The sequence below is a fragment of the Marmota flaviventris genome, chromosome 1, assembly GCF_047511675.1.
Source record: "Marmota flaviventris isolate mMarFla1 chromosome 1, mMarFla1.hap1, whole genome shotgun sequence".
NCBI classification, from domain to species: domain Eukaryota; kingdom Metazoa; phylum Chordata; class Mammalia; order Rodentia; family Sciuridae; genus Marmota; species Marmota flaviventris.
The window spans coordinates 173,969,207-173,993,311 of NC_092498.1; the positions used below are offsets into that span (position 1 = coordinate 173,969,207).

A 24,105-nucleotide genomic window follows, 5' to 3' on the forward strand; every position below is an offset into this window, starting at 1 on the left:
AGCACAAAGTAGGGAAGTTGGCCATTCAGATCTGCCAAAGGGAAGCTGTAAGGTATTTCCTTCAGAAATTAAAAGTTCTCGGTATTGGGGGGGAAAAATCATATGCTGAGGTTGCTAAGACTTGCTTTACAGTAAGGTCTCCCTCTCAAGAGAGAGGGAGACCACATTCATATAACTTGTATTCCATGATGTCATTGCAAGTCTTCTATTTTTTCTTACTGTTGTTGATTTCTTGATGTGCCTTACTTATAAATTAAACTTTATCGTAAATGTATCAGTGCAGGGTTTGGTGTTATCTGCAGTTCCAGGCGTCCACCGGGGTCTTGAAATGTATCCCTACAGATAAAAGGTGGGGGATGCCTCTGGTACATTCGGGTCTCTGGAGGTGTTGACACGGGGACAGCTGGGGGCAGGATTGGGCCACAGCCTGTGCTGCAGACAGACGTTTCCGGTGCAGTCTTATCTGGGGCCAACTTGGAGGTGCTAGCATTTCACTAGCTAGGCAGCCCCTGAGTTCCTGGCCCACGCGTCTGAAGTACTTCTGACTGTCACTTATGCACTTGGCGTTTCAGGGAGCAGTCAGATGCCATAGACACCCGGTGAGCGCCGCCATCTGCCTGTTGCTGTGCTAGGATGTTGGTGAGGAAGAAAGAGAGCAGTGACAGAGGCAGCGGTGATGATGATCATGCTGCTGCAGATCATGGGGTGACAGGGGTGATGACAGTCACAACAGCTCACGTTAGCCAGGAAACCTTCTGAGTGTTCTATACATACTCTCTCCATCCTCACACCACCACGGTGCACTGGGCTGTAGTATTCTCTGCTTTTACAGAGGAGGAAACTAAGGCACAGAGAGGGTAGGCCACTTACCTAGAGTTGCACAGTGAGTGGGAGGCAGAGCTATATTACTGTTCTAAATACAGATGTCGATCAGCCCTGCTCAGAGGACCCATAGTAACAGAAGGATACTCATGATGGAGTGTGACATGTACAGTAATAGCAGCATGAGGCGATGGTGACGGTGGTACATGCTTATCCTTTGCCTTTGGCCCTGCACCCTTCTAAGCATTCTCTGTACATCTTCTCATTGAATTTTCCCAATTACAAGAAATAGGTGCTTTTAACCCCATTTTAGAGGTGACAAACTTCAGGCCCAGGCTGGTTGGAGTTATAGGTCAGAGGTCACACAGAAAGGGGCAGAGCCAGAGACTGACCCTGTGATCTCAAGTCTCCTGGGCTGTCCAGAGATAGCACAGCCTGAGGACTTAGTGAGTCCTCACAGAAAAGGTGACTCTCAAGCCAGGACTGAGGGGTCATTAAGAGCCTCCAGGGGCCAGAGGGCACAGTCATTCCTGGCAGAGGAAATATCAGGGGCAAGGCAGAGGGGAGACTGGAACACAGCGTGGTCACCAACGTGGCGAGCGTGGCTGGAACACAGAAGGTGGGACAGGAGAGGAGGCCAGGGTGGGATGGCAGGCCTTGCTCTCCCTGTCCAGGGACTCAGGGTCTTCCTGAGGCTATGCGGAGCTCGTCAAGAGGGACAGGAGCAGATTCTGGTAGTGGGTCGCCTGGAGATGGAATCCAGTTCCAGGCCCCTGTTACCACGAGCGCAAAGCAATGCTGTGAATGTGGAAATAAAACTGGTTTCATCACGTCCCACATGGAAACCCTGTAGCACCCCTACTATGCTCTGGCCCTCGTGCCAGCAAATCCAGCGCCTGCCATAAGGCAGGGTCAAGATCCAATTGTTAGGCTGTGCAGGAGGACCGCAAGTTCAAAGCCAGCCTCAGCAACTCAGTGAGGCCCTAAGCCACTCAGTGAGACCCTGTCTCACAATAAAATATGAAAAGGGCTGGGGATGGGGCTCAGTGGTTAAGCACCCCCGGGTTCAATCTCTGGTACCAAAAAAAAAAAAAATGCAACTGTTGTCAGATGGTTTCCTTAAGTTGCTCACACTACAAATTGTTGCCAACTCGAGGCCTCCTCCACTGCCATTTAGACAGATGTGTGATTTCAGGGACAACATACCATGCCCCTGATCCTCACACCAGATGCTTTTAGGATGGCCAAAATAGCATGGAGCCGATATGTCCAAAGAGTGGAAATTGTGTGAAGGATGATTTGGGCCAAGAGTCCTTTTCAGTGGTTTAGGATGTAAAAGAGGGAGTTTGCATCTCCCTCTACCCAGCAGTAGCACAGGCAAGAATCCTCTGTAGGGAGTGGGAAAGACCCTGCGAGACCCCTTGCACCTGAGGGCTGCCCAGGGTAGATACTGAGCTAATTGGACCTGTGGCCTATGTCGTCAACCCTCCTGACATTTTTTTCCATTATCAGAACCTCCAGGTCTTGGAAACGCCCCCATCTCCAGCCAGATAATTGCCTGGCTGCGCCGACCCCTACTGGGGCCCCACAAAATTATTCTCATTTGCAACTCTAGTTTCTCTGGCCAGTCGCCATTGCTTTGCAATAAGAACATTAAGTGGCCAGGAGCTGTGTGTTGCCCGGGCTTCATGCCCTGCAGGAGCGTCCGCCTCCCTTAGGGCCAAAACCAGTTCCCTCCGAGACCCTGGCTCATCTGGCTTCTCAGTCTCCATCTGGGTTCCCCTCCTCCTACTGGCCCTCCTTTGAATGGCATGCTCTCTCCGGGACACCCCTACTCCCTGACATTCAAGCTGACTGGCACCCTTCATCCTTCAGATCTCACCCTCACTTCCTGGAGCCCCTGAGGGGACATGGTTTCCCCTGGTGCCACATGTATTGTGTTCGGCTGTGGTTCAGAGGCCCACCCGTCTCCTTCAAGTGACACCTGCCTCATGGGCACAGAGGTGCCCCTGGGTCCCTAGAGTATAGCATCCTGACCAACAAACAGGAGCCTGGCAAATGTGTTTCTAGTTTAAAATTGGAGTTGACCGAAATGAGCAGCCATTAGTACTTTTATTTTTTTTAGGCACTGGTTCTTTTATAAAGGTCCTGTTGAGTAAGGTGCTCTTGGGTGGCTTGTAATCAGTGTGTCCCCCCCCCAACTCTATCTTCTTACCTGGAAATAGGGCCCCAACTGAATCCTCGAAGGTGTTGGGTGTGAAGTAACTATAGGAACCCTGGGAATCACTGCAATGCATCTCCTGTGACTCGGGGAGTCTTGCTCTTTAAGTCTTTGCATCTGACATCAATTATGTCTTTCCCGCTCAGCCCACCTTCTCTCCCTTGGAAACCCAGCCTGATTAGCCGTACACTTAGTCTATCCTGCAGGGGGACACCGCGGGCTGGTGGCGCACTGGCCTCATTTTTGCAGAGCAGATGGAATCTTTGCGAGCCCAGGTCAGCCGGGAGGCAGCTTAGGGATCCTGAGGGGGGCTTCTCCCTGCAGTCCCGGTTAACCTTTGCTTCCTGGTTAACCTTTGCTTCCTGCCTCCCGCCTGCGGGGGTGGGCTCTGCGCACCTGTGCTCCTCCAATCCCGCATCTGACCTGCACTGCAGACACCTGGCCACTCCCAGGCCCTGCCCTTCAAAAGAGCATAGGATTTCCTGCTGAGCTACTGGAGAGGTGGAGGAAGGAGCTGCCCGGGTAGGAGGTATCACCTGAGCAGGGAGAACCCTGAGCCAGTGGGTAGACTTTTCCCGAGACCCCGAGACTGCGGCTGCTACTTAGAGATGGTCCTGTGCTGCGAGGAGAGCGAGGGGTGCCTCCCCATCTTTCACTGTGTTGGAGCCCTTGAGCGGAACGCGGGTAGGTGCCAGAACTCAGGGAGAGACAGGAGGGCTGGGGATCTGGGTGGTGGAAATCAACAGGACGAGATATCGCGGTGCCCCAGCTCCTCGGGGGTGCTGTCGGTCCGTCTTTGGGACTGGTCGAGATTCCAGGGCCAGAGTGCCAAACACACCCTCAGCCAGGGGAGCAGGGAGACCCATATTTACCTGGGACGCCCCACCGTGACTGCTAGGGAGAGGTGCTTTCCCAAAATAGAATCGGGGTGTAGTCACTTTAGGAAAGGGGAGCGAGGTGGCCCTGTAGTCCCAGCTGCCTATCCTGGTCCCGATAGCAGAACCCATGGTGGTGTGGTGTTGCTCCTGCCCGCATGGGGAACCCTGGAGGCGCTCCAGTGGCCCTTTCCTGTCCCTTCCTGGAGACTTCACCGCATTTGCTCAGTGTGCCAGAGTCCCCTCAGTGTGGGTAGCACTCTGTGAGTCTAGCTGCATATCCCTTCCACACCCCTCTCTTTAAAAACATCCTCAGCTCCACCAGCAGATCCGTCCCTCTGGCCATTGGAGAATACACCCTGCAGGTGAGGCACGGCTGTCCTGGGGCTGGGACAGGCGAGGAAATAGAGAGAGGTGCATGTTCTCCTCCACCCCACCTGCCTGCCACAGGGCAGCCCAGAGCGGGCCACCCAGCTTTCCGGAAACCAGACAGAACTGGATGTGGAACTCCGCACTGTGTTCTGGCTGCCCAGCTCCGCTGGCCTCTGTCCTCTAACTGGGATGGTTTCTCTTTGCAGCAGAGAAGAACACCTCAGGAATGATCAGCCGCCCTTCTCCTGGGAGGATGGAGTGGATCATCCCTCTGATTGTGGTGTCAGCCTTGACCTTCCTGTGCCTCATCCTCCTCATTGCCGTCCTCGTTTACTGGAGGTAAGTGGCCCAGCGGGTGCTGGCCAGGTGCTCCTCACTGGGGAGGAGAACCCCGGGGCCTCGGCATTTAGAAAATCTGAGACAGCTGCGTTGTTTCTAGTGTTCTCACCTGGGAGACCCTGTTGACTCTGGGAGACAGTAGGGGCCAGAGCCACCTCTCAGGGTGAGGGACTTGGGGTACGCTTCTGGGACTTTTTGCCAAAGACGTTTTGCTGGAGAATCGGGGAGATTCCTGTTCAAGCCCCAACTCTGCTGCTTGCTGGATTCAAATCCCATCTCCACTTTGAGTCTGGGTTTCTGAACCTGCAAAATGAGTTAATAAATTTCAGGGTATTTCTGGTGTCTCTGAGACCAGGCTTTATTTTGTTATATCCAGCTAATAAAAATTCTTCACATTAAAATTTTTTTTCCTAACCTTTTGCCAAAAATTACACTGGGTGGGGGGCGGGTGTTAGGAAAATATTCAGCACGGTATGTGGCATTTGACCTAGGAGATTAAAATGGCGGACTATAGTCAGGTGCAGTGGTGCACACCTGTAATCCCAGCAGCTCTGGAGGCTAAAGTAGGAGGATTGAGAGTTCAAATCCAGCCTCAGTTTAACAAGGCCCTGAGCAACTCGGGGAGATCCTGTCTCTAAATGAAATGTTAAAAAATGGCTGGGGATGTGGCTCTGTGGTTAAGCACCACTGGGTTTGATCCCCAGTACCACCCCCCGCCCCCCAAAAAAAAGGTGGATTGTAAGCCATCCTTCCATTTCTGTCTTCTTTGAAGTGATTTCTGATGCACCCTGTGGAGCCAGCTTGCAAGTTATGCTGAAGTTCTGGTTTTTCAGCTGTACAGCCTCAGCCAGCTCAGCTGAGGCAGGCTGGCCTGCTTGGCACTTCTCAAATGAATATAGGCAGCTCCCGCCCTGTACCTTAAATGTGTCTCCAATGACAAACAGGGTTATATCTTCATCCCTCCCTCTCATTCATTCAGTTAATTTTGAGCCCTTTCCATGTGGCAGCTAGTCCTCTAGGCCCTGGTGATACAAAAGCAGAGCCAGACATAAATCCCTGCGCTCACAGAGCTTGCATCTTAATGGAAAAGACAGGTGATAAACCACGCAAATAATTAAAACTTACGGTTCCTGAGCTGTTAGGCGTGTAATGGGGAAAACTCAGGAAAGAGGAGGGGGCATGCTGGGGCAGGGGGTGAGTGTTCAGAGTGGTCGAGAGCAGTCTAACTGGCCAGTGATACCTGAGGGAAGACTTAAATGAGATCAAATGAGCTCCATCTGGAGCACATTCCAAACAGAAGAAAGAGAAGTACAAAGGCCCTGAGGCAGAAGCATGGCTGGCATGGAGCAGAACTACCCCAGTGGGTGCATATAGCTGGAGCACTTGAGCCCAGAGGGAGAGTGGTAGAAGAGGGTGTCGGGAAGAGTCAGGGCAGAGGAGGATCAGGTCACAGAAGGCCTGGGGACCACTGTTAACACATAGGCTTTGACCTTGACATAAGTGTGATTGGGTGTAGAAAGGTATTGTGATCTGACTTCAGGATTACTTGGGGGCTATGCTAAACATAGATTGAAGAGGAGCCAGGGGAGAAGCAGAGTCCATCAGGGAAACCCTGCAGTGGAGGACGTGGCCAGGGCCCTGGTGAGATTGTGCAAGTGGTGAGCAGCAATAACACATAGATATATCCTAAAGGTGGGATCAACAGAATGTGCTGACGGGCTGGCTGTGTGTCCTGGGGTCTGTTCTCAGTCACTGAGATCAGGGGGTAAGAAAAGGATCCTTGGGGCTGGGGATGTGGCTCAAGCGGTAGTGCGCTCGCCTGGCATGCGTGTGGCCCGGGTTCGATCCTCAGCACCACATACCAACAAAGATGTTGTGTCTGTCGAGAACTAACTAACTAAATAAATAAATATTAAAAAAAAAAAAGAAAAGAAAAGGATCCTCTCGGGCCTCCCCCAGGTGTCCAGTAGTAACCTCAAGGCTGCTAGTGCTGGACTGTGAAGTGCCTGGTGTCCAGGGAGCACAGGAAGATAAACTCCCTGACATCCCCTCTCCAGCAAATAGTGATTTGCTAACAAATATTTGTCTGGAGCCTGCTAGTGCATCCAGGTGAGTGTGGGAAGTTAAAGATCCGCATGCCCAGCTCCCGGCTCTGTGGCTTAGGTCTCAGCCTCTCCCTTTGTGGAGCACAGAGATCCCGCAGCAATCTGCCACTAGTGACCCTCGTTTAGCAATTTGAGCTTAAAGGAAGCATCTTGTACACAGTACTTTCGCAAATTCTTCAGGACTGTTTCTGATCAGCCCGCCTTGGGTCTTCTGTCTATTCCTGAGCAGATCACGGGGGCCAAGGAGGACCATGAACCTAGCAGGCAAAGGTCCAAAAAACAAGCGTTTATTGCACCTCCTTCTTATATGGCCATGGACATGGTGAAGACGGCTTTAAAACCCTACTGCTCAAGGTGTGCCCTCCCTTGAGAAAACAGCTGTTGAGACTCCTGAAAACCTCAGTTAAAATGGGAAATATATTAACAGCTCCTGCTCAGAATAATTTTATAATGGGGTATGTGAGCACATGCTCATGTGTGCATATATGTATGTGTATACACAAGTTTTCTAGGGAAAGATTATATACAAAATATGGGGGGAAATCTCATTCATACGCCTGTATTTTTCCAAAATTATATACATAGCTTGGTTTCAACTAGCCAGAGCTTTCGCCCTCATCAGTAGAGTCTGGATTGGGGCTTTTACCAAATTTAGTGCCAGTAGCACAAAAATCAATGCAAAACAGAAAAATTCTTACACAAAGAAAATAAAACTGAATTAGTGTCAGTGCATTGGCTAAGCCTGGAGGAGACAAGGGCCCTTTTTTTCTGTCCAACTTTTTCCTTATTAATGTGGAAGAAGCGGCGCTAGGGAGCTCACGTCGAGAATTGGCACTTGCGGAAGAGACGTGCGTGTCCCTTTGGCTGTGCATTGTTGAAGCTGGAACTCCACTGTTTCCCTTCTGCCTTCTGAGGCCCAGTGGGAGTGGGTGATTGGCAAGTAGACTTGACATAAGTAGAGCATGGAGGCAGAGCAAAGCCTCCTGGGTCATTTCCTCGGGTAGCAGGTCTGGCACCAGCTCCCAGCGACAGCAGTTTCTACCGCAACCAGGGCCTGATCGTTTGCGGCTAGCATTTCAGAATGCTGGGTGAGTTCACTTGGAGTCGTTGACACTGCGATTCAATGGGAGAAACAGTGAGAAATTAAACCCAGGCTCTCTAAATTCTGTCTCCCCACCCGTGTTCCACTGTATGAGGATGTCAGTGCTCGCTGACGTTCGTTCAGTGGGTCCTTTTTGAGGGCCAAATACTTGGATGGTACCATCCCATGTGGCTCTTACGAATCTGTGTGCAGGGTACAGTGTCTAACCCTTTTCTTTGAACTGGGAAGAGAAAGGGAACTAACATTTGTTGAATACCTGCTGTGGACCAGGCACTGGGCAGTACTGTCTCATACCATATTGCTCAGAACCCTTTTCTGTTGCAGTCTGACAAAAATCCATTTCACACTGCCTTAAGCACACAGAACAGGAATATGTTGGTTGATTCATGGAGTAGGAAGTTTCAGGAATGTCAGGCCTGGTTGGAATTGGAAGGTTGAACAAGAACAGGAGGCATTGGGCTGGTGTAGTCTGTTTCTGGGATCTGTTCTCTGAAGCAGGCCTCGGCCTGTTTCAACACATGGTGAGCTCTGGCCCATGTGCGACTGACATCTCTCCATTCCCGTGGAAAGAGATGTTTCCTTTGATAGTCCAATTAACAGGAGGCTGAGGCAGGAAGATCGTGAGTTCAAAGCCAGCCTCAGCAACTTGGCAAGGCCCTAAGCAACTCAGCAAGACCCTGTCTCTAAATAAAATATTAAAAAGGGCTTTGGGTGTGGCTCAGTGGTTAAGTGCCTCTGGGTTCAATCTCCCACTCCACCCCCCAAAAAAGGTCCAAGTAAGTCCTAAGATGGCATTGCTCAGGAATGACTTACACCATTTGTCCATCCCCAGAATCGGGCCTCTGTGCTTGTTGGGCCTATATCTTAAATTTAACTCTGCCCCAAAATGTGTGTATGTACGCATGTGTCCAAAATGAGTCAGTGCCATTTCCATGAAAACCAGGGACTTAAAACTGGAGAAGGGGTTACAAAGGACCATCCTGGCCCAGAAATGAGGCTACTTTAGAATGTTTGGCTCAGTATTTTGATATTTAAGAAATCATAAAGCATTTTGTGCTATTGCATGAGCATGGACCCATTTTCAACCTTTTATTATTTATGCAATCCTTAGAGGTCCTGCCATACATTGTGCTGGGCCTGGTGATTCAGGGTTGATGTCCTTTGGCCCTCAGTCATTGGAAGACATGGATGAGTGTGAAGAGTTTTTGGAAAAGGGCTTCAACCCAGCCTTGAAGATGTAAGCCAAGGGAGGAGCACATAAAGAGGTGACACTAGAGAGAGCCTGGCCTCCTACAAGCAGATGTGGGTCACGAGAGCAGAGTGTGGGACAGCAAGGGTCAGATCAGGAAGGCATTGGATGCCACCCAAAAGGATGTATGCCTTGCCATGAGGATGATTGAAAGGCACTGAAGGAGTCCAAGGTACAGGAAGGCAGATCAGAGAGAGGCCTTGCCTCATGTTTAAGGGGGAACATGGGTCCTGAGTCACAGCCTGGATTCAGAGACGGTTTGTACCACACTCATCACCGTGTAGCCAGAGAGGGTACATAATTGGAGCTGCCATCCCCAAAGGGGAGCAATTGTTCTAGGAAGGTAAAGAAAACTTGCTGACTTGGAGTGTAAAACACAGATAAAGCATGTAGACAGATATGCTGTGTATTCTTGGTGTTAGTATTGCCTGGGGTTGGGCAATGATGCCTGAGCGGAGCATTCTGGGAGGTGCCAGTAAAAATCAGCCTCAGATGAAGGCTCCTTCACCAGCTTCAGTTTCCACCTCTGCAAAATAGATTTAAGAAACGTGCCACCCAAGTTCCCACGGGGACTCGGTGTTTGCTGTGGGAAATGCCTCTCCTGGTGCCTGGTAGATGGATGCACAGACATTTGCCACCAGAGCAGATGGAATTCTGGGTCCTGAGGTGCTTAAAAGTTTTTAATAAAATGAAGTTTACAGTTTTCAAGAAATGCCATCCCTCAACTGTAATCACATTGTGTTACTGTACACAATTTCTAGTAATAGGACCATTCCATAAAACAATAGACAGGAACTTCTGGAATTTCCTTCCAAGTGTATTCTTTGGAATGCTCAGCTGTACAGAGCATCCTAGAAATAGCGAAAAGTCATCCATTTAGAGCTAAATATAGTATAAATGTAGGTTAACAAAGTGAGCAGATTCATTTTGGGCCAAAAAAGCAATGGGTGACAGTCAAGTTAATGAAATTGGTTTGGGTGATGCTCCTGATGGGGCGAAGGCAATTGCAGAGGAGGACATGCCTGAGTAACTAGGTTGAAGATGTGACCCCAGCCCCCACCTCCACCCAGGGGCAGGACTTTGAAGCCCAGAGAGCAGCCTCGTGAATTCAGAGCTGGCTGTATTGAGTTTACTCCATCAGCCCCTGCAGAAGAAGACCCGTGGCCTAACTGCACACCCTCTCAAAGACTGATGGGGCTCTGAGGTCCTCCACAGTGGCTCCTCTGCTGGGAGTGTGTGGCCCCCACATTGCAGCTGGCTTTCATCTGCTGGGCCTGGGAGTGGACATTTCGCTCCCATTCACTCATCACTAGCTCCAGATGGCCACACACCCAGGGATACCAGATGAGGTAGGAGAGTGCCTGGTGTTTGGGAAGCACTGGATCAGAGAGCCTTAAACACTGAGGCCCATTGACGTCACTGCATTCAGTGTGTTTCCTGAAAGTGACCATGTTGGGGACCAGTCATTAATCTCCTTATTTCATACATGGTCAGAACCCAAAAGTATGGGTACAAATCTCAGGTATTTGTATATCTGGGAGACTTCAAGCGAAGAGTCCCCTGGGGGACTATTGAGCAGTATTTTGACAGGCAGCAATGTGGGTCTATAGGAAGAAATGGATTTTCTTTAATTTTTAATTTTTTTTTAGATATATGTGGCAGTGGAGTGTATTTTAACATATCATAGATACATGGAGTATAGCTTATTCTAATTAGGATCCCATTCTTGTGGTTGGACATGTGGAGTTTCATTGATTGTGTATTCATATATGAACATAGGAAAGTTATGTTTCATTCATTCTACTCTTTACTGTTCCCATTCCCCCGCTTCCCTTCATTCCCCTTTGTCTAATCCAGTGAACTTCTGTTCCCCCTCCTCCTCATTGTGTGTTAGCATCTGCATATCAGAGAACATTTGGTCTTTGGTTTGTTGGGATTGGCTTATTTCCCTTAGCATAATGCCTCCAATTCCATTCATTTATCAGCAAATGCCATGATTTCATTCTTGTTTATGGATAACTAATATTCTGTTGTTCTACCACATTTTCTTTGTCCATTCATCTGTTGAAGGAACCAACCTAGGTTACCATCACTTAGCTATTGTGAATAGAGCTGCTATAAACATTAATGTGGCTGCATCACTGTAGTATGCTGATTTTAAGTCCTTTGGGTATACCAAGGAATTGGATAACTAGGTCAAATGGTGGTTCCATTCCAAGTTTGTTAAGGAATCTCCATACTGCTTTCCAGATGGGTTGCACCAGTTTGCAGTCCCACCAACACTGTAGGGGGGTACTCTTCCCCCAGAGATATAAATGTATTTTCTAATACTTTGGGCAGGGATGTTACAGGTAGCCTGCTGCATTTGTCTTTTGAATGGTCCTTGCAAAGGTCTACCTTGAAGAGATGTAGGATCCAGAATCCATAATGAGGAAGAAGTTGCAGTGAAGAAGCTAGGAAGAAATGTGGTGGGTAGCTAATAAAAATAAAATAAACGAACAGTTAAAGGAGCTTGCCTCATTCTGCAAAGAGTGCCCTGTTGTGTGCCTGGTAAATATTGTAGTCTACCTCAGTCATGCAATGTTTCCAAGCTATTGCAAATGATTCAGAGCAATTAGAAAGCATTCAGAGCTCTTAAAAATGAAGAAGAAATCAACTCAGTAGTTTCTGAAGTGTGCCACTGTGGCCTTACTATTCAAGATGGTAACCATACACCTTCTGAATTAATAGAAAGCATATTCCAAGAGTTGGATCCCCTGCCTTATGAAGACAAGCTGTTTCTGTGGCATTAATGTTCCTGAAAACACTTGGAGCTGCGTAGCTGCTGCCACTCAGAGATGAGAGGAAAATTAGGGGAAAGTTCCTTTTTGATCTGCTTTCATAATTTGAGGTAGATGCTGGTAGAGGAGCTAAGTGCCTGGTGTACAGTCCATGTGCTTGAGTGTTCATTACCAGCATGCTGTAGAAGAGTTTTAGCTGCTATGAAAAGGGCATTTGTGTGCACTTAGAATTATGCAGATTGCAAAGATTTTTTTTTTTTTCCTGGAATCCTAAAGGAAGTTGCATTCCAAGGTAGCTCTTTTCCTTATGGTGAGCCAAGTTGTGCCTTTGAAGTGGCTTTGTACATCTTAAGACCTGGCTAGCCAAAAACCTTCGATTGAATTTTCACCATCCTAGACCTGTGTTTAGCAGATAATATTCCCACTTAATTGGCATGCATATCTTAGGAAGTGGTTAGTATTATGTCCATTTTGTACATTGGAAGATTAATGCTTGGTAAAATAAGGTGATATGCCCAAGTCACAGTATTAATCTCTGGATCCTGGGCTTGAACCCAACTAGTCTGATTTTTCCTCGCCTGCTATCTTCTCCATCACATTATCTTGCCTCAGATGAGGGAGTAGCATGCCTGGGGGAAAGCATTCGCTTCATTCCACAGCCAGCTCCAGTTGTATGTGTTCACCTGTCAAAAAGACGCTGCAGGAGTTTGGAAGGCTGGACTGCAAGTTCAAAATCTCTGAGGAGCTGGGATTGTGGCTCAGTGGCAGAGCCCTTGCCTCAAAAGTATGAGGCATTGGGTTTGATCCTCAGCACCACATCAAAATAAATAAATAAATTAAATAAATGTATTGTGTCCATCCACAGCTTTAAAAAAATAAATAATAAAAAATGATTTAAAAACAAAAACCTGTCTCAGCACTTTAGCAAGGCCCTAAACAACTTAGCCCTGTCTCAAAATCAAAAATAAAAAGGTTGGGATGTGGCTCAGTGGTTAAGTGTCCCTGGATTCAATCCCTGGTTACCCCCCGACACACACACACATACACACACACATACAAAAAAAACCCTGCAGGAAGATGAACTCACTTCTGCGCCACCTTCTCATTATGGTGGTCACCAGTATGTACTTGGGGTTTAGAATTGCCAAGATCAGTGGAAGAAAACCTCAGGGACCAACTGTGTTCTTAGGTATTCTGGAAGCTAAATAAGGATGTATCTACTTGGTGACATCTTCATTAGTCTGAGAAGGTTTTGATGTTGTATAATATAACCTGTTTGGTCTCAGTCCCAGCTGGTCAGTTTCCTTGATGATAAATTTAGTATTTTATTAACCATAACTTGGAAAAGGACTTCCCAAAAGCATAAACCAGCTTTACTTCTCACATAAGTATGAGCTAACTACATGGGTCCTGGGACAGAGAACTGGAAACTATGTGGAAATTGTAACATCTGACACCAAGTTTTTTTAAATTTGATATCAGAAAGGTTGCATGCTCTGAGCAAGGTAGTGCACACATGTAATCCCGGCTACTCAGGAAACCATGGCAGGAGGATTGCAAGATCCAGGCCAGCCTGGGCAGCCTTGAGGTACCCTGTTCCAAAAAACTGATCTGGAAAATGCACGTCCCACTTGAGCCATCTGTAAATCTGACAAATCCATCAACACCAGTTTAGCCACACGAGCCCATAGAAAAGGGTTTCTTTTAGTCTGAGTCCCTTCTTTAGACTTTTAGAGATTTTTGTTGTGCATGGTGCCTCTTCATTAGGAATGCTGTTCGTGAACACAAGTGAGTTCTGTTGACACTGCAATTTTTTTTCTTTCCTGGATGTTCAGTGGGAGACAGAGTGTAATAAATACAAAGGGATGCAAACCGCAAATGTGTGGGGGATTCGTGTTGGCATAACAGAGACTTGGGCAAACAGACAGATGCGCGAGGAAGTGGAGTGTGGGCATGTGGTGACACGCCTCTCGGGCCCGCAGGATGACTGACCACAGTGCCTCACTGGAACGCAGATCCCTCCTGTATTCCCACAGTAGCAGCAGCGACACCCATCTGCTCTGTGGCCGAAACTTCAAATGTCGGCTTGCCAATGAATGGGTCTGGATTAGATGTTTCCTCCAATTCCACCCCAGGAAAGCCTGATTATTCTTCATTTGCATACAGTGCAATAAGAATGGCTTTCCCTAAGCAGGTGACATTGGAGGGATAGCAAAGGGGAAACGCTGCTAATAGAAACCACTAGTGATGGTTGGATTAACACAAAGCACATGCTACGTTACTGAATCCTGGAGCAGCCACGGGCGGTGAGCAAGCCATCAGGGAGCCCTTCACCCCTGTCCCCCTAGAGAAATGTAGGTCATTTCTCCTTCTGGGAGGATGCAGCTCGCAGGTTTTGGAGTTCCTCACGCCTGGGGTTTTGTATTGTGTGGCTGGCCTGTTTAGTCCTCCCTTTGTTCATTCATCCACCACTTTTTATGAATCTCGTTGTGCCCGGCACTGGAGGAGATTCATTCGAGGGGTCCTTTCTTGCAGGGGGTTTTATATATATAGCTTGAAGGAGTAGATGAGCAGGTAAATAAAGATCATCCCAAATAAAGGTCAAAAACTCCAAACCAGTGGTCTCCCAGCCAGTTTTATTCAGCTGATCATTTTAAGTTTTTGAATTATTTTAGAAATAAGACTCGACTTGAAAGCCCAGCTTTGTGGGTTCATGTGGCAAATCAGAAGGTCTGGCAACATAGTCCTCATTGCCCCTGCTGGACTGTTGGGCTGGCTGGAGCTGAGTGTGTGGCCCCTTTGCAAGGGACACTGGTTCTTTAGTCTGCCAGCCTCTGCCCTCACAGCTCTTTGACACCTGGCCCCTGTGGGTGGTTACATTCAACTCCCCTGGCTGCGGTGGTGATAAGGGAAACCATGTGCTCCAGGATGTTAACTTTAGCCAGAGTGTGGTGGGAAGGAGCGGGAGTCAGGGAGGGCTTCCTGGAGGAGTGGCTGTTTGGGTTCTGACTTTTGCAGAACAAAGAAAAAGGACAAATGTTTAGTCAGGCAGCTGTGAGCAATGACCTGGAAGCGCTCAGTCCTGGCACATTGAATATCACCAGGGGCCAAACTCCTCTAGACGCCCTTCCTGTATGCAAAGCAAAGGCTACTTCCACAAGAATGATCGGGATCTTTTCCAGGGGATTCTGTGCGTACACAGGCACAGGGTTTTCAGTTCTAGTTGTCCAGTGTCATCTTGTGCTGGGAGAATAAGAATGGAAAGGTAGGTCTTCGTAAAACTGTTTTCATGTTGAGAAAGATCAGACTTTCTAAGAATAACTTTTGGTGGCTTTATGTGATCACGTCTATCTTTTCAGCATAAGACCTCATTCAATGACCCATGGATGTACTGGGCATCTCCCCTTCCAACTCCCTGCCCCACTTTTAAAATCAGTGGCTGCCTGTGCAACCCCTCTCTTCCTGGAACTTGAACTTGTGGCCATATTTCAAGACCTTTTTTCTTTTTTTAAATCATTAGGAATAATTTTTTACCATTCAGCTCTTAAAAGCCTGATAATGTGTCAAGCCAGTAAGGAGAACTAGAGCACGGTTTATGATGCCAGAAGATGGCTTGTTCAGAGGGTTTGGGTTTGTGATGACACTGGTGTTAAACTGTCTTGCTCTGAGATGCTAACCGGAATGGGGGAGGGGAGCCTTGGAGGTCCCCAGCTGTTCCAGGAGGTGGCTGCTTTTTTTTTTTTTTTTTTTTTGCCTCCATACAAATATGCACAGAGATTGTGGCAGCTAATGCCACAGATCCCAGGCAACTTTTTGCTCAATAACTGTTTCCCAAATGGCTACTCGGGGGCCTTTCAGAATTCAAGAGAGCTGTCAGTTGTTATAGTAACCGGCCCCCTGCTGTCGAGTTGGCCCTGAGATGCCAGTGGAAGCTCTTGGAACAGGCTAACACATAGTCATTAGACAAAAGCAGGGCAGGAGACACAGCTGAAGGCTGCTGTTTAAACATAGCTCCATGATACTTAAAAGACTGGACCCACTCTTAGGGAAGATGGATAACATCCTTGAAGCAAGCTCACTTTTCAGCAAAGGGAAACTCCCTGGATGTTGTGTGGTGAGCAGCCACCTCTTTGAATTTCTCAGAATCCCATGCCTTCTCTCCCAGGGTTGATGGTTCGCATTTGCTCAGGTAGCCCCCGTGATCATTAGCTATTGATGGTGTGGCATTTGCTTCTCCGCGAAGTGTTGTCAGTTTGCGGGTGGTGGTTTGAAGCGCCTGTGATTGTATGTGAGGAAAAGCTGCGGAGATAGCCGGCTCCGCTCCAAAACTCCCGTAAGAGTGAATCTGGCAGAATTCAGAGTAGGGCTAAGGGTTGAGAAAAAGTCTAAATATTTGAGGAAGCTGCAAATTTCAAGTTTTTATGAAAATTTGTAAAAACATTCCAACACACTCGTGATTTCTTCAGATTAATGTTCGGAGCCACACGGCATATCCGTGACGTTTAGGGGGACAGTGGTGTAGTTCCGGAATGTTCTCAACAGAGGGAGACAAGAAGTTCTGAGTTACAGCAGTCCCTCCCACTTTGTAGTCATACTCCCAAGTTTTGGCTTCTCCAAATTCTGGTGCCTGTGCCAAGTGCTTTTACCCCATGCACAATTAATAATTATCAAAGAAAGGAAAACATTTATGAAGTGAGAAAAACCTAATATGGAATAACTAGAAGCTGTTCATTCCTCGAAGTGAAAAGCTGCTAAACAGCAAGAAGTGACTCAATATTGCATCTACCTACCTGATGCAAGATTCAGCAGAGCATCCATTATAGCTGATGAACTTGGAGAAAGAATAGGAATCATTGTAATATGAAATCCTATAACCCAGGTGGTTTGGGGTATCAAGTATAATTGAACAGACACTTTCAGGTATTCTGTGGAATATGTACATTTTTCAAAGTCTGTAGCTCAGTGTCATATGCTATGGTTATTTAAATTTTAAAGGGAAACTAAATATAGGATTTTATATATAGTAATATCTTGCCAATTGCTGTCCCCATCTCCCTGAGATGCGTCCCTTATGTATTCTACAATCTGTATTGTGAATCTGGAAGGTGGCCAGAGACCACAGGAACGCATGGGGAAAAGATGAAACCCCAGACCACTGGTCTAATGGTATGAAATTGAGAGGGAACCGTAGCAGGAAGGAGGCCCAAATGGTCCCCAGGAGATTCCTGCAAGGTTCTGTTCATTCCCATGGAATTCTGAGCCATCCTGTTAGCCAGGGCAGCTGCCAAAGGTGGAAGAGGAGGTCTCTGAACGACATGGTCATGATGGTACTATCCTTGCCTCTGTTAATACCAGAATAATGCTGCCTACTGATAAATAAGATGCTATTAGAGCAAAGTTTGCATTTCACATTTCTGTCTCAGCATCAGAGATCTTCCTCAAACACACCATCTTTGTTTGTGAGCTTCCTCCTTTGATGGGGGGAATCCCAAGGAGGCCTGAAAACGGGGATCTTGGTGTAAGAGGGAAGGGGAGGGCCTGTGTGGGGCTCATGGTGGCTGACTGGAAATACTGTCTTCTACACCTGTTCTCTTTTGTTTTTGTCTGTTTAGAGGGTGTAACAAAATAAAGTCCAAGGGCTTTCCCAGACGTTTCCATGAAGTGCCTTCTTCTGGGGAGAGAGGAGAGAAGGGGAGCAGGTGAGGGGCGGTCAAGCTTAATGGGGGTCTTGATGGCTGGGACTGGCTTGTGGAATTTTTGTTTTGTTGCCTTGGGGATTCAAGTCTTCTAGCTGAAACTCCCCTGTTGTATTCCAACCCTTGAAAATAAGCCTTGTAAATATGAGCTCAGCCTGCCGGTAGCTGGTAGCAGTAGAGTAATGCGTGTGCTTGCTTCACTTTGTTTGGCAGTGGCGGCGGGGGTGGGGGGGGTGTCTCTAGACTGGTATATCCTGGGGTACCCTGTGTTTGTGTGTCTGTGTGTGCTGCATCCATTTTCTTTCCAAATTTTCAGATGTTTGCATGTTTTAGAGCTATTTTTAATTTTTAAAAATGCATGTATTTAGCTGTATAAGAGAAAAATATCTTTTTGAAACCTGAATTTATTCATAATTAAGGAATGAAGAGTAGGAAAGGGGGAGAGAGGGAAGCAAATGTGTGTGCTTTTTCATAAGAAGGGTGAACACTTTTATAAGCAAAAGTGCATGTGTTCTAGACAGTTTGAATACTTTGAAAATTCGTTGTCCTGGAGAGACTTACAACAAATGTTAAGAAGTCATGAATTCATAATCTTACTCACCACACTTGAGCCTCTTGATAATATTTATGTAAGGCTTATCTTAGGCAAACTGTATACTATTAATATGATAATCTTTTAATATTGATAAGTAGGCTAATTCACTAGTATTATGTCATGAGTAGTAGTATCTTTACTTTCAATTTATAAGACTTACATTTGGAATTTTACATGGATGATTTGTGTCCACTGGTAGTAAATAAATCAGAATATTGAGACAAAATTTCTGTGCATTATGATCAGATATACCTATGATATCTGAGACCATATAATAAAGGAATTGTGACAGATTAATGAGAAAGTCCATGACCTGTCTTCTTTCAAACAGTACGGTGCAGTTTTGGCCTTATAGAGAAGGAGTAAATGATTGCTGGCCTGGGTAATGTAACTATTTTATTATGTTTACTTATTTCTAGAACATTTTCAAAACTGGAAGGATAAAAACTTTAATAGGTCCCCCCTCCCTTTTATAGCTTTAGATTCAAAGAGTTCCTTTTTTGTTGTTGTTGTTGTTGGTACCAGGGTTTGAACCCAGGGACAGTTAACCACTGAGCCATATCCCAGGCCCTTTTTTATATTTTATTGAGAAGGTCTCACTGAGTTGCTTAGGACCTAAATTGCTAAGGCTGGCTTTGAACTCATGATCCTTCTGCCTCGGCCTCCCGAGCCACTGGGATTACAGCCCAGCTGTGCAAAGAGCTCATCTTAAGAAAGGGACTCTTGAACATCACTTGAATGTTTTATACTTGGTCCATTATAAGGTGCCTTTTTTTTTTCACTGTAGCATCATAAACAGCATGATTTCATGATCAGCACTAAGATACATGCACATTCAATCTCGAGGTCTCTCCAGAAATGATGCTGTAGCCTGCAAGACCATCTCACTTATGTACCTGGCCCCCAGTGTGGGAGTGCGCTTGTTATAGTCACACTGCAAATTATAAGAGAGACTTGGGGACAGCTTCTATTATAGGGCACTTGGTCTCCTGAGTGAGAGAAGAACAGGTCAGCTTCAGCTGGGTCCAGGAGCTGGGAACCATCCTGGGAAGCCATGAGTATTTAAAGAAACCCTCTGGCTATGGATCACACCAGTTAGTGCACTTTGCTTTGCAGGGTGGTAGCTACGAAAGGCAGGCTTTGCCTGTGCTTCCACCTAGCTGTTCCACCTCCTGGCTTTATACCACAAAGCCTGTTACAGAGCCTCAATTTCCTCATCTGGAAGATGGGTCTCCTGATAGCTCCTTTTTCTAGGATTGTCATGAATATTAAATGAGGTAGCATATATAAAAGGCTTAGTGTACAGATTACATCACCCTGTTGAGAAGATGAGGAAACAGACTCTGTAAGGCAAGACGACCTGCTTAGGTGGCTGAGCCTGTTCCTCCCTGCTCCATCCTGGGGTTGCTCCTCCATGAGGAAGTGATGAATAGAGATCCAGGGGTCCAAAGTCTCTGTTCTTCCTTTCCTGGCCACTCTGCCATTCTCTATCCCTCCAAAAGCTACAATTCCATGTACCTTCAACCACCAGCCCACGCCCCACTCTGTCCTGTCCTCCTCTGTCCCATGGTGCTCTGGGTGCTGCCTCCTGACCCAGCTCTCCCTTGCTGCCCATCTGTGATAGCCTTCTGGAGGGCGGAAGCCCCACTAAAGCCTGGCTTCTGTGGGAGCTGGAATAGACCAGGGCAGTGCTTTCATCAGACTCTGTGTCCCACCTGTGCCCCCCTCTCTCCCTCTCATTTCATCCCCTGGCCTGCATATGTCCAAAATGCAGCCAGGAATGGGAGGAAAAGCCCCCAAAAATGCCTGAAATAGAACCCTCCAAACAGCTGTAAGAGCTATTGGAGCTCCTGCTCTGGAACTTACCTCTCTCCTCCAAGGCACTCAGTAGCCCTTGATGTGTCAGGAGAGGGAACCCTGGGTGCCCATTAAGTCGCAGGGTAGAGAGGATTGCTCAAAGCTTAAGAGGGGAGAGCTGATGACTCTCTCAGAAAGGAGAGGACGAAACTATAAAAATCGAAGCCCAGTGTTCAAGTTTTTAAAAAAAGCCAATTTAAATTTTGAAGAGGTAATATTGACACAGTTCAAAACCAAACAGTTTAATCATATACACTCCTTCTCTCCAGCCCGTCGCCGACCCACACTGTTCCCTACCTGCTCCCAGAGAGGTAGCCACTAGTGCTAGTCAGTTAGCTATTCTTCCCAGAATTCTCTTACACAGGAACAAATATAATATCCCTTTTGTCCCCTTTGACACAGTAAAATACTGCATATTCTACCATGCCCCTTACTTTTTTTTTCTACTTTAACATGATTTTCTCTCTACATATATAATTGGCTTATTCTCTCATTCAGAAGCATGGATTTTTTTTTTTTTTTTTTTTGGGTATAGATGAGTCATGTTTTTTTGTTTGTTTGGTACCAGGGATTGAACCCAGGGGTGCTTAACCACTGAGCCACATCCCCAGTCCTTTTTTATATTTTATTTAGAGACAAGGCCTTACTGAGTTGCTTAATGGCCTTGCTAAGTTGCTGAGGCCGGCCTCCAACTTGCAATCCTCCTGCCTCTGCCTCCCAAGCTTCTGGGATTACAGGTGTGCGCCACCATGCCCAGCATATTGTTATTTCTTTAAGCAGTCCCCAAGGCTGTATTTGGGGTTGTTTCCATTCTTTTGCTATCAGACAATATTACAGTGAATAACTTTGTTTAGATCATACTGCCAGTGGATACATGTAAATGCAGGGTGAATTCAGTAGATTGGCAGTATCACAGGGTGGGTACGCTGTAACATGGGTGATGTCATTTTGACCTCCATGGTGGGATACCCATGGATTCCTGTTCCTTTACAGCCTCCCAAACAGTGTGCTGGCCGTTTTTTGCTAACTTCATCTGTGAAAAAGAGGTGGTATCCTCCTATAGTTCTAATGTGCTGCCTTTTAAGGGAGGTTGAACTACTTGTTTTTCTATAAAATTTGCTTATGTCTTTAACTTATTTTTCCTTTGTATTGTTGGTCTCTTTCTAATTAAGAGAGTCTCTGTTAGTAATATGGATTGCAAATATTTTTCCCCAATTAGTAGTTTCTTTTTAACTATGTTGATACTCCTTTGACTTTTATATTATCGAATGTATCTATATTTTTACTTCCGTTTTCCACATTTTGAGTTAGTTAGAAAGTATCTCCAATTCCAGGGTTGTTGGGGTTTTTTTTAATATTTTTTACGGGTTCAAGTTTTAATAGTAAATTCTGAAAACACTGGGAATTTAATCTGGTCGATAACACGTGTGATCAACATTCTCACCCACCCTTGGTAGTCCCAAATATTTCAGGAATACACTAGTAAGAGACTATTTAGTAAAGAGGCACATGGTAACTTAATAATTCTTAAAATAACACTTTTATAGCAAATCAGTCCATCATGATGGTAATGAAATAAGCAGTTGCCAAAAGGCTTTTCCCAGACCATTAAGATTATAAATACTGAAGAATAATGTGCAGTAAATTCATTTTCTACCTCCTCCCCAAAATGAGTTGGGCCATCGCATGAGCATGACTGTTCCTAAGTCAGTGGGTGTTGTGTCTGTGCCCTTAGCACAGTGGCAGATGGGACAGAGCCTCAGTCCAGATGTTCAGAACGTTCCAGGCTCAGGTCCAAAGGGTGAGGCAGCTGCTCAAAGCCCCAGATGTCAAGCCATCTTTTCTAGGTGACTCCTGGGGGCCTTGGGAAATACCATGCAGGGCTCACTTCTTGAAGCCAGCTGGGGTACAAAACCTGTTAGGGTTCTTGTCAAAATGTGGCTTAAAAAGTGGCCTCTGCTTTCTGATCTACTGAAAAGTGTTGCTTCAACTTCAGTCATTCCTACCTATCTTCAAAGGATTTCTTGGCTAAGCTCATGTTTAAGAAGAGAGTTCATTGTCTTGACCACTTTCATGTCTACTGTGTTAATCTTCTCCCACCTTCATAAAGACATTAATGACAGGCAGCCTGAATCACCCAAAACAATTCTCACTGCGGAAACCAGATTTTTGTCACTTCCACCTACAGCAGGAGTTGCCTGGCACACCTCTCTACCCAAGTGAAATCCAAAATATCTGGAAACATTTTTCTCCTCATTTAATATCTGCATCCCCAACCACACCACCATCCATCTGTCTGAGGATGTCATTCTTTTTTTCTCTCCCTTTCTGGCTTTCCTCCCCTCCTCCTATCTGAGAAGCCCTACTTACCCAAACTGTGACAACCATGTGCCCCAGGATTTCCAGGAAAGCCCTGATGTGAAGCACTCTGTTAGATTATCCCCAGAAGCACAGTCCCGTTTGTCAATCTCAAGTCCCCTTTTATGGTTTGGAAAAATCTGCCAAACAGAAGTGCGTTTTGATTTCTGAATTTGTCTTTTTGGAAGATCCCTTCCTGAGGAGACACCACCAGTGTAAACTGAGTGGTATAAACTGAATCACTTGTTGTATATGAAAGATCTCAACTTAGAACTTATGTTGGGCTCCTTTCCAAGTGGAACTTCAGAGTCACTTCAGGCAGATAGACACTCCTGTCTGAGGGAAAGCCCAACGATGCTCACAGCCTTCTCCTCCTCACTGTCGCTTAAATGTTTTGCCCTGATAAATCAGCCATGTCTTTTTAACACAGTTCTCAATCATCTTCCTTGAAGGCACATGAGCGTTTCCACCTTTCTGTGTCTGAGTGGCTCTTATTCATACAACAGAGCCATTTGCAAAAGTAATGTGATTTCTGTTCTTGACAGCACAAGAATAAATGGGATGATTAGCGGACATGCCACTGTCAATTTAAATGACAGTCTATAGATCAGTTAGGATTGCTTGATTAATGTTCGTCAGCCACTCAGCCAACTGCCTGCTGTAGTCTGCAATTAGAATTTGGAGCTGCATGCTGCTAATAAGTGCCTTCTCTTGTGATTATCAAACCATTGAGCTTAGTTTGAAGATAGTGACGTGACTTCTAACCCTGTCAACAGTTGGTTTGTTCGTGGGTCTGAGTTTTCACACAAGTCTGGAAACTGGGTGAAGATCCTCCTCCCAGCCTGGGCCTAAACACTCAGTGTTAATGGAGAACAGTGTTGTTAGGCTAAGCCAGGGACCCAGGATAGGAGTAGTTGGACATCTCACACTTGTTGAAAAGAAATCGATAGACCTTGAAAGCCCCTTGTCATCAAAGCAGTTTTGGATGCCGGCTCTCAGAGGAGCTTTGTGATAAACAGGAACCTTGAGTGGAATTCAAGACCTTTCTGGACTCGGTGTCAGCATTTTGCTTGTGTAAGTCTTGGTTACAGGGTCAGAGATTTAAAAGAGATTAGTTCTGTGAAAATGGTTAACCCGTATCAGAAACTGTCTGAACAGGTCCTGAAAAAACAAACAGAAAGGCAAAGTTTTTGTGTAGAAATTTGGTCATTCTGGGTGTTAATGCCTTAAGAAAGAAATGGGGGAGGGCATTGAAGTCATGAGATTTTCAGGTTATCTTTATTGTTTTGAAGGATAAGCCTCTTGAACTGGAATATGTATTAATACTTACAAAGCACTATCAGAGCAGATGTGTGTATGTGCATGTGCGTGATTAGTCAAGAGCACCAGTTAAACCCCCAGACCCTGTCGTGTGCTGGGGTGTGTGTGTGTGTGTGTGTTTCAGGGACTTGGAATTGACAGCTAATTTGGGTGGATGCTTCCTGCATCCTGATTAGAAGATGCACTCTGCTTTGTAAAGAGTCAAATTTTTTGTTGCTGTTTCTGGAAAGCTCTCCATCCTCAAGTATCTTCTTTATTTGAAAGGATAGGAAGTTATTTTGAGGAATTTCAGTCCAGGAGCAAATGCTCATGACTGTAAGACCATAAGTCTCCCATGTCCTGTGGGCTTTTAGAAGGTAGATTCATACATCCATGCACACTCCTACCACGAGGCTGTGGTAGGATGGGCTGTGG

The 24,105-nt window shown here is 46.3% G+C and overlaps 1 protein-coding gene across 1 annotated transcript in view; it reads left to right on the forward strand.

Moving 5' to 3' along the window:
- The window catches only part of Ptprg (protein tyrosine phosphatase receptor type G), a 708,866-nt gene that overhangs the window by 627,644 nt on the left and 57,117 nt on the right, over window positions 1-24,105 (forward strand). Inside the window, exon 13 of the mRNA XM_071619197.1 lies at window positions 4,497-4,629. Coding sequence (XP_071475298.1) covers window positions 4,497-4,629 — 133 coding nt within the window. The remainder of the gene's footprint in view (window positions 1-4,496; window positions 4,630-24,105) is intronic.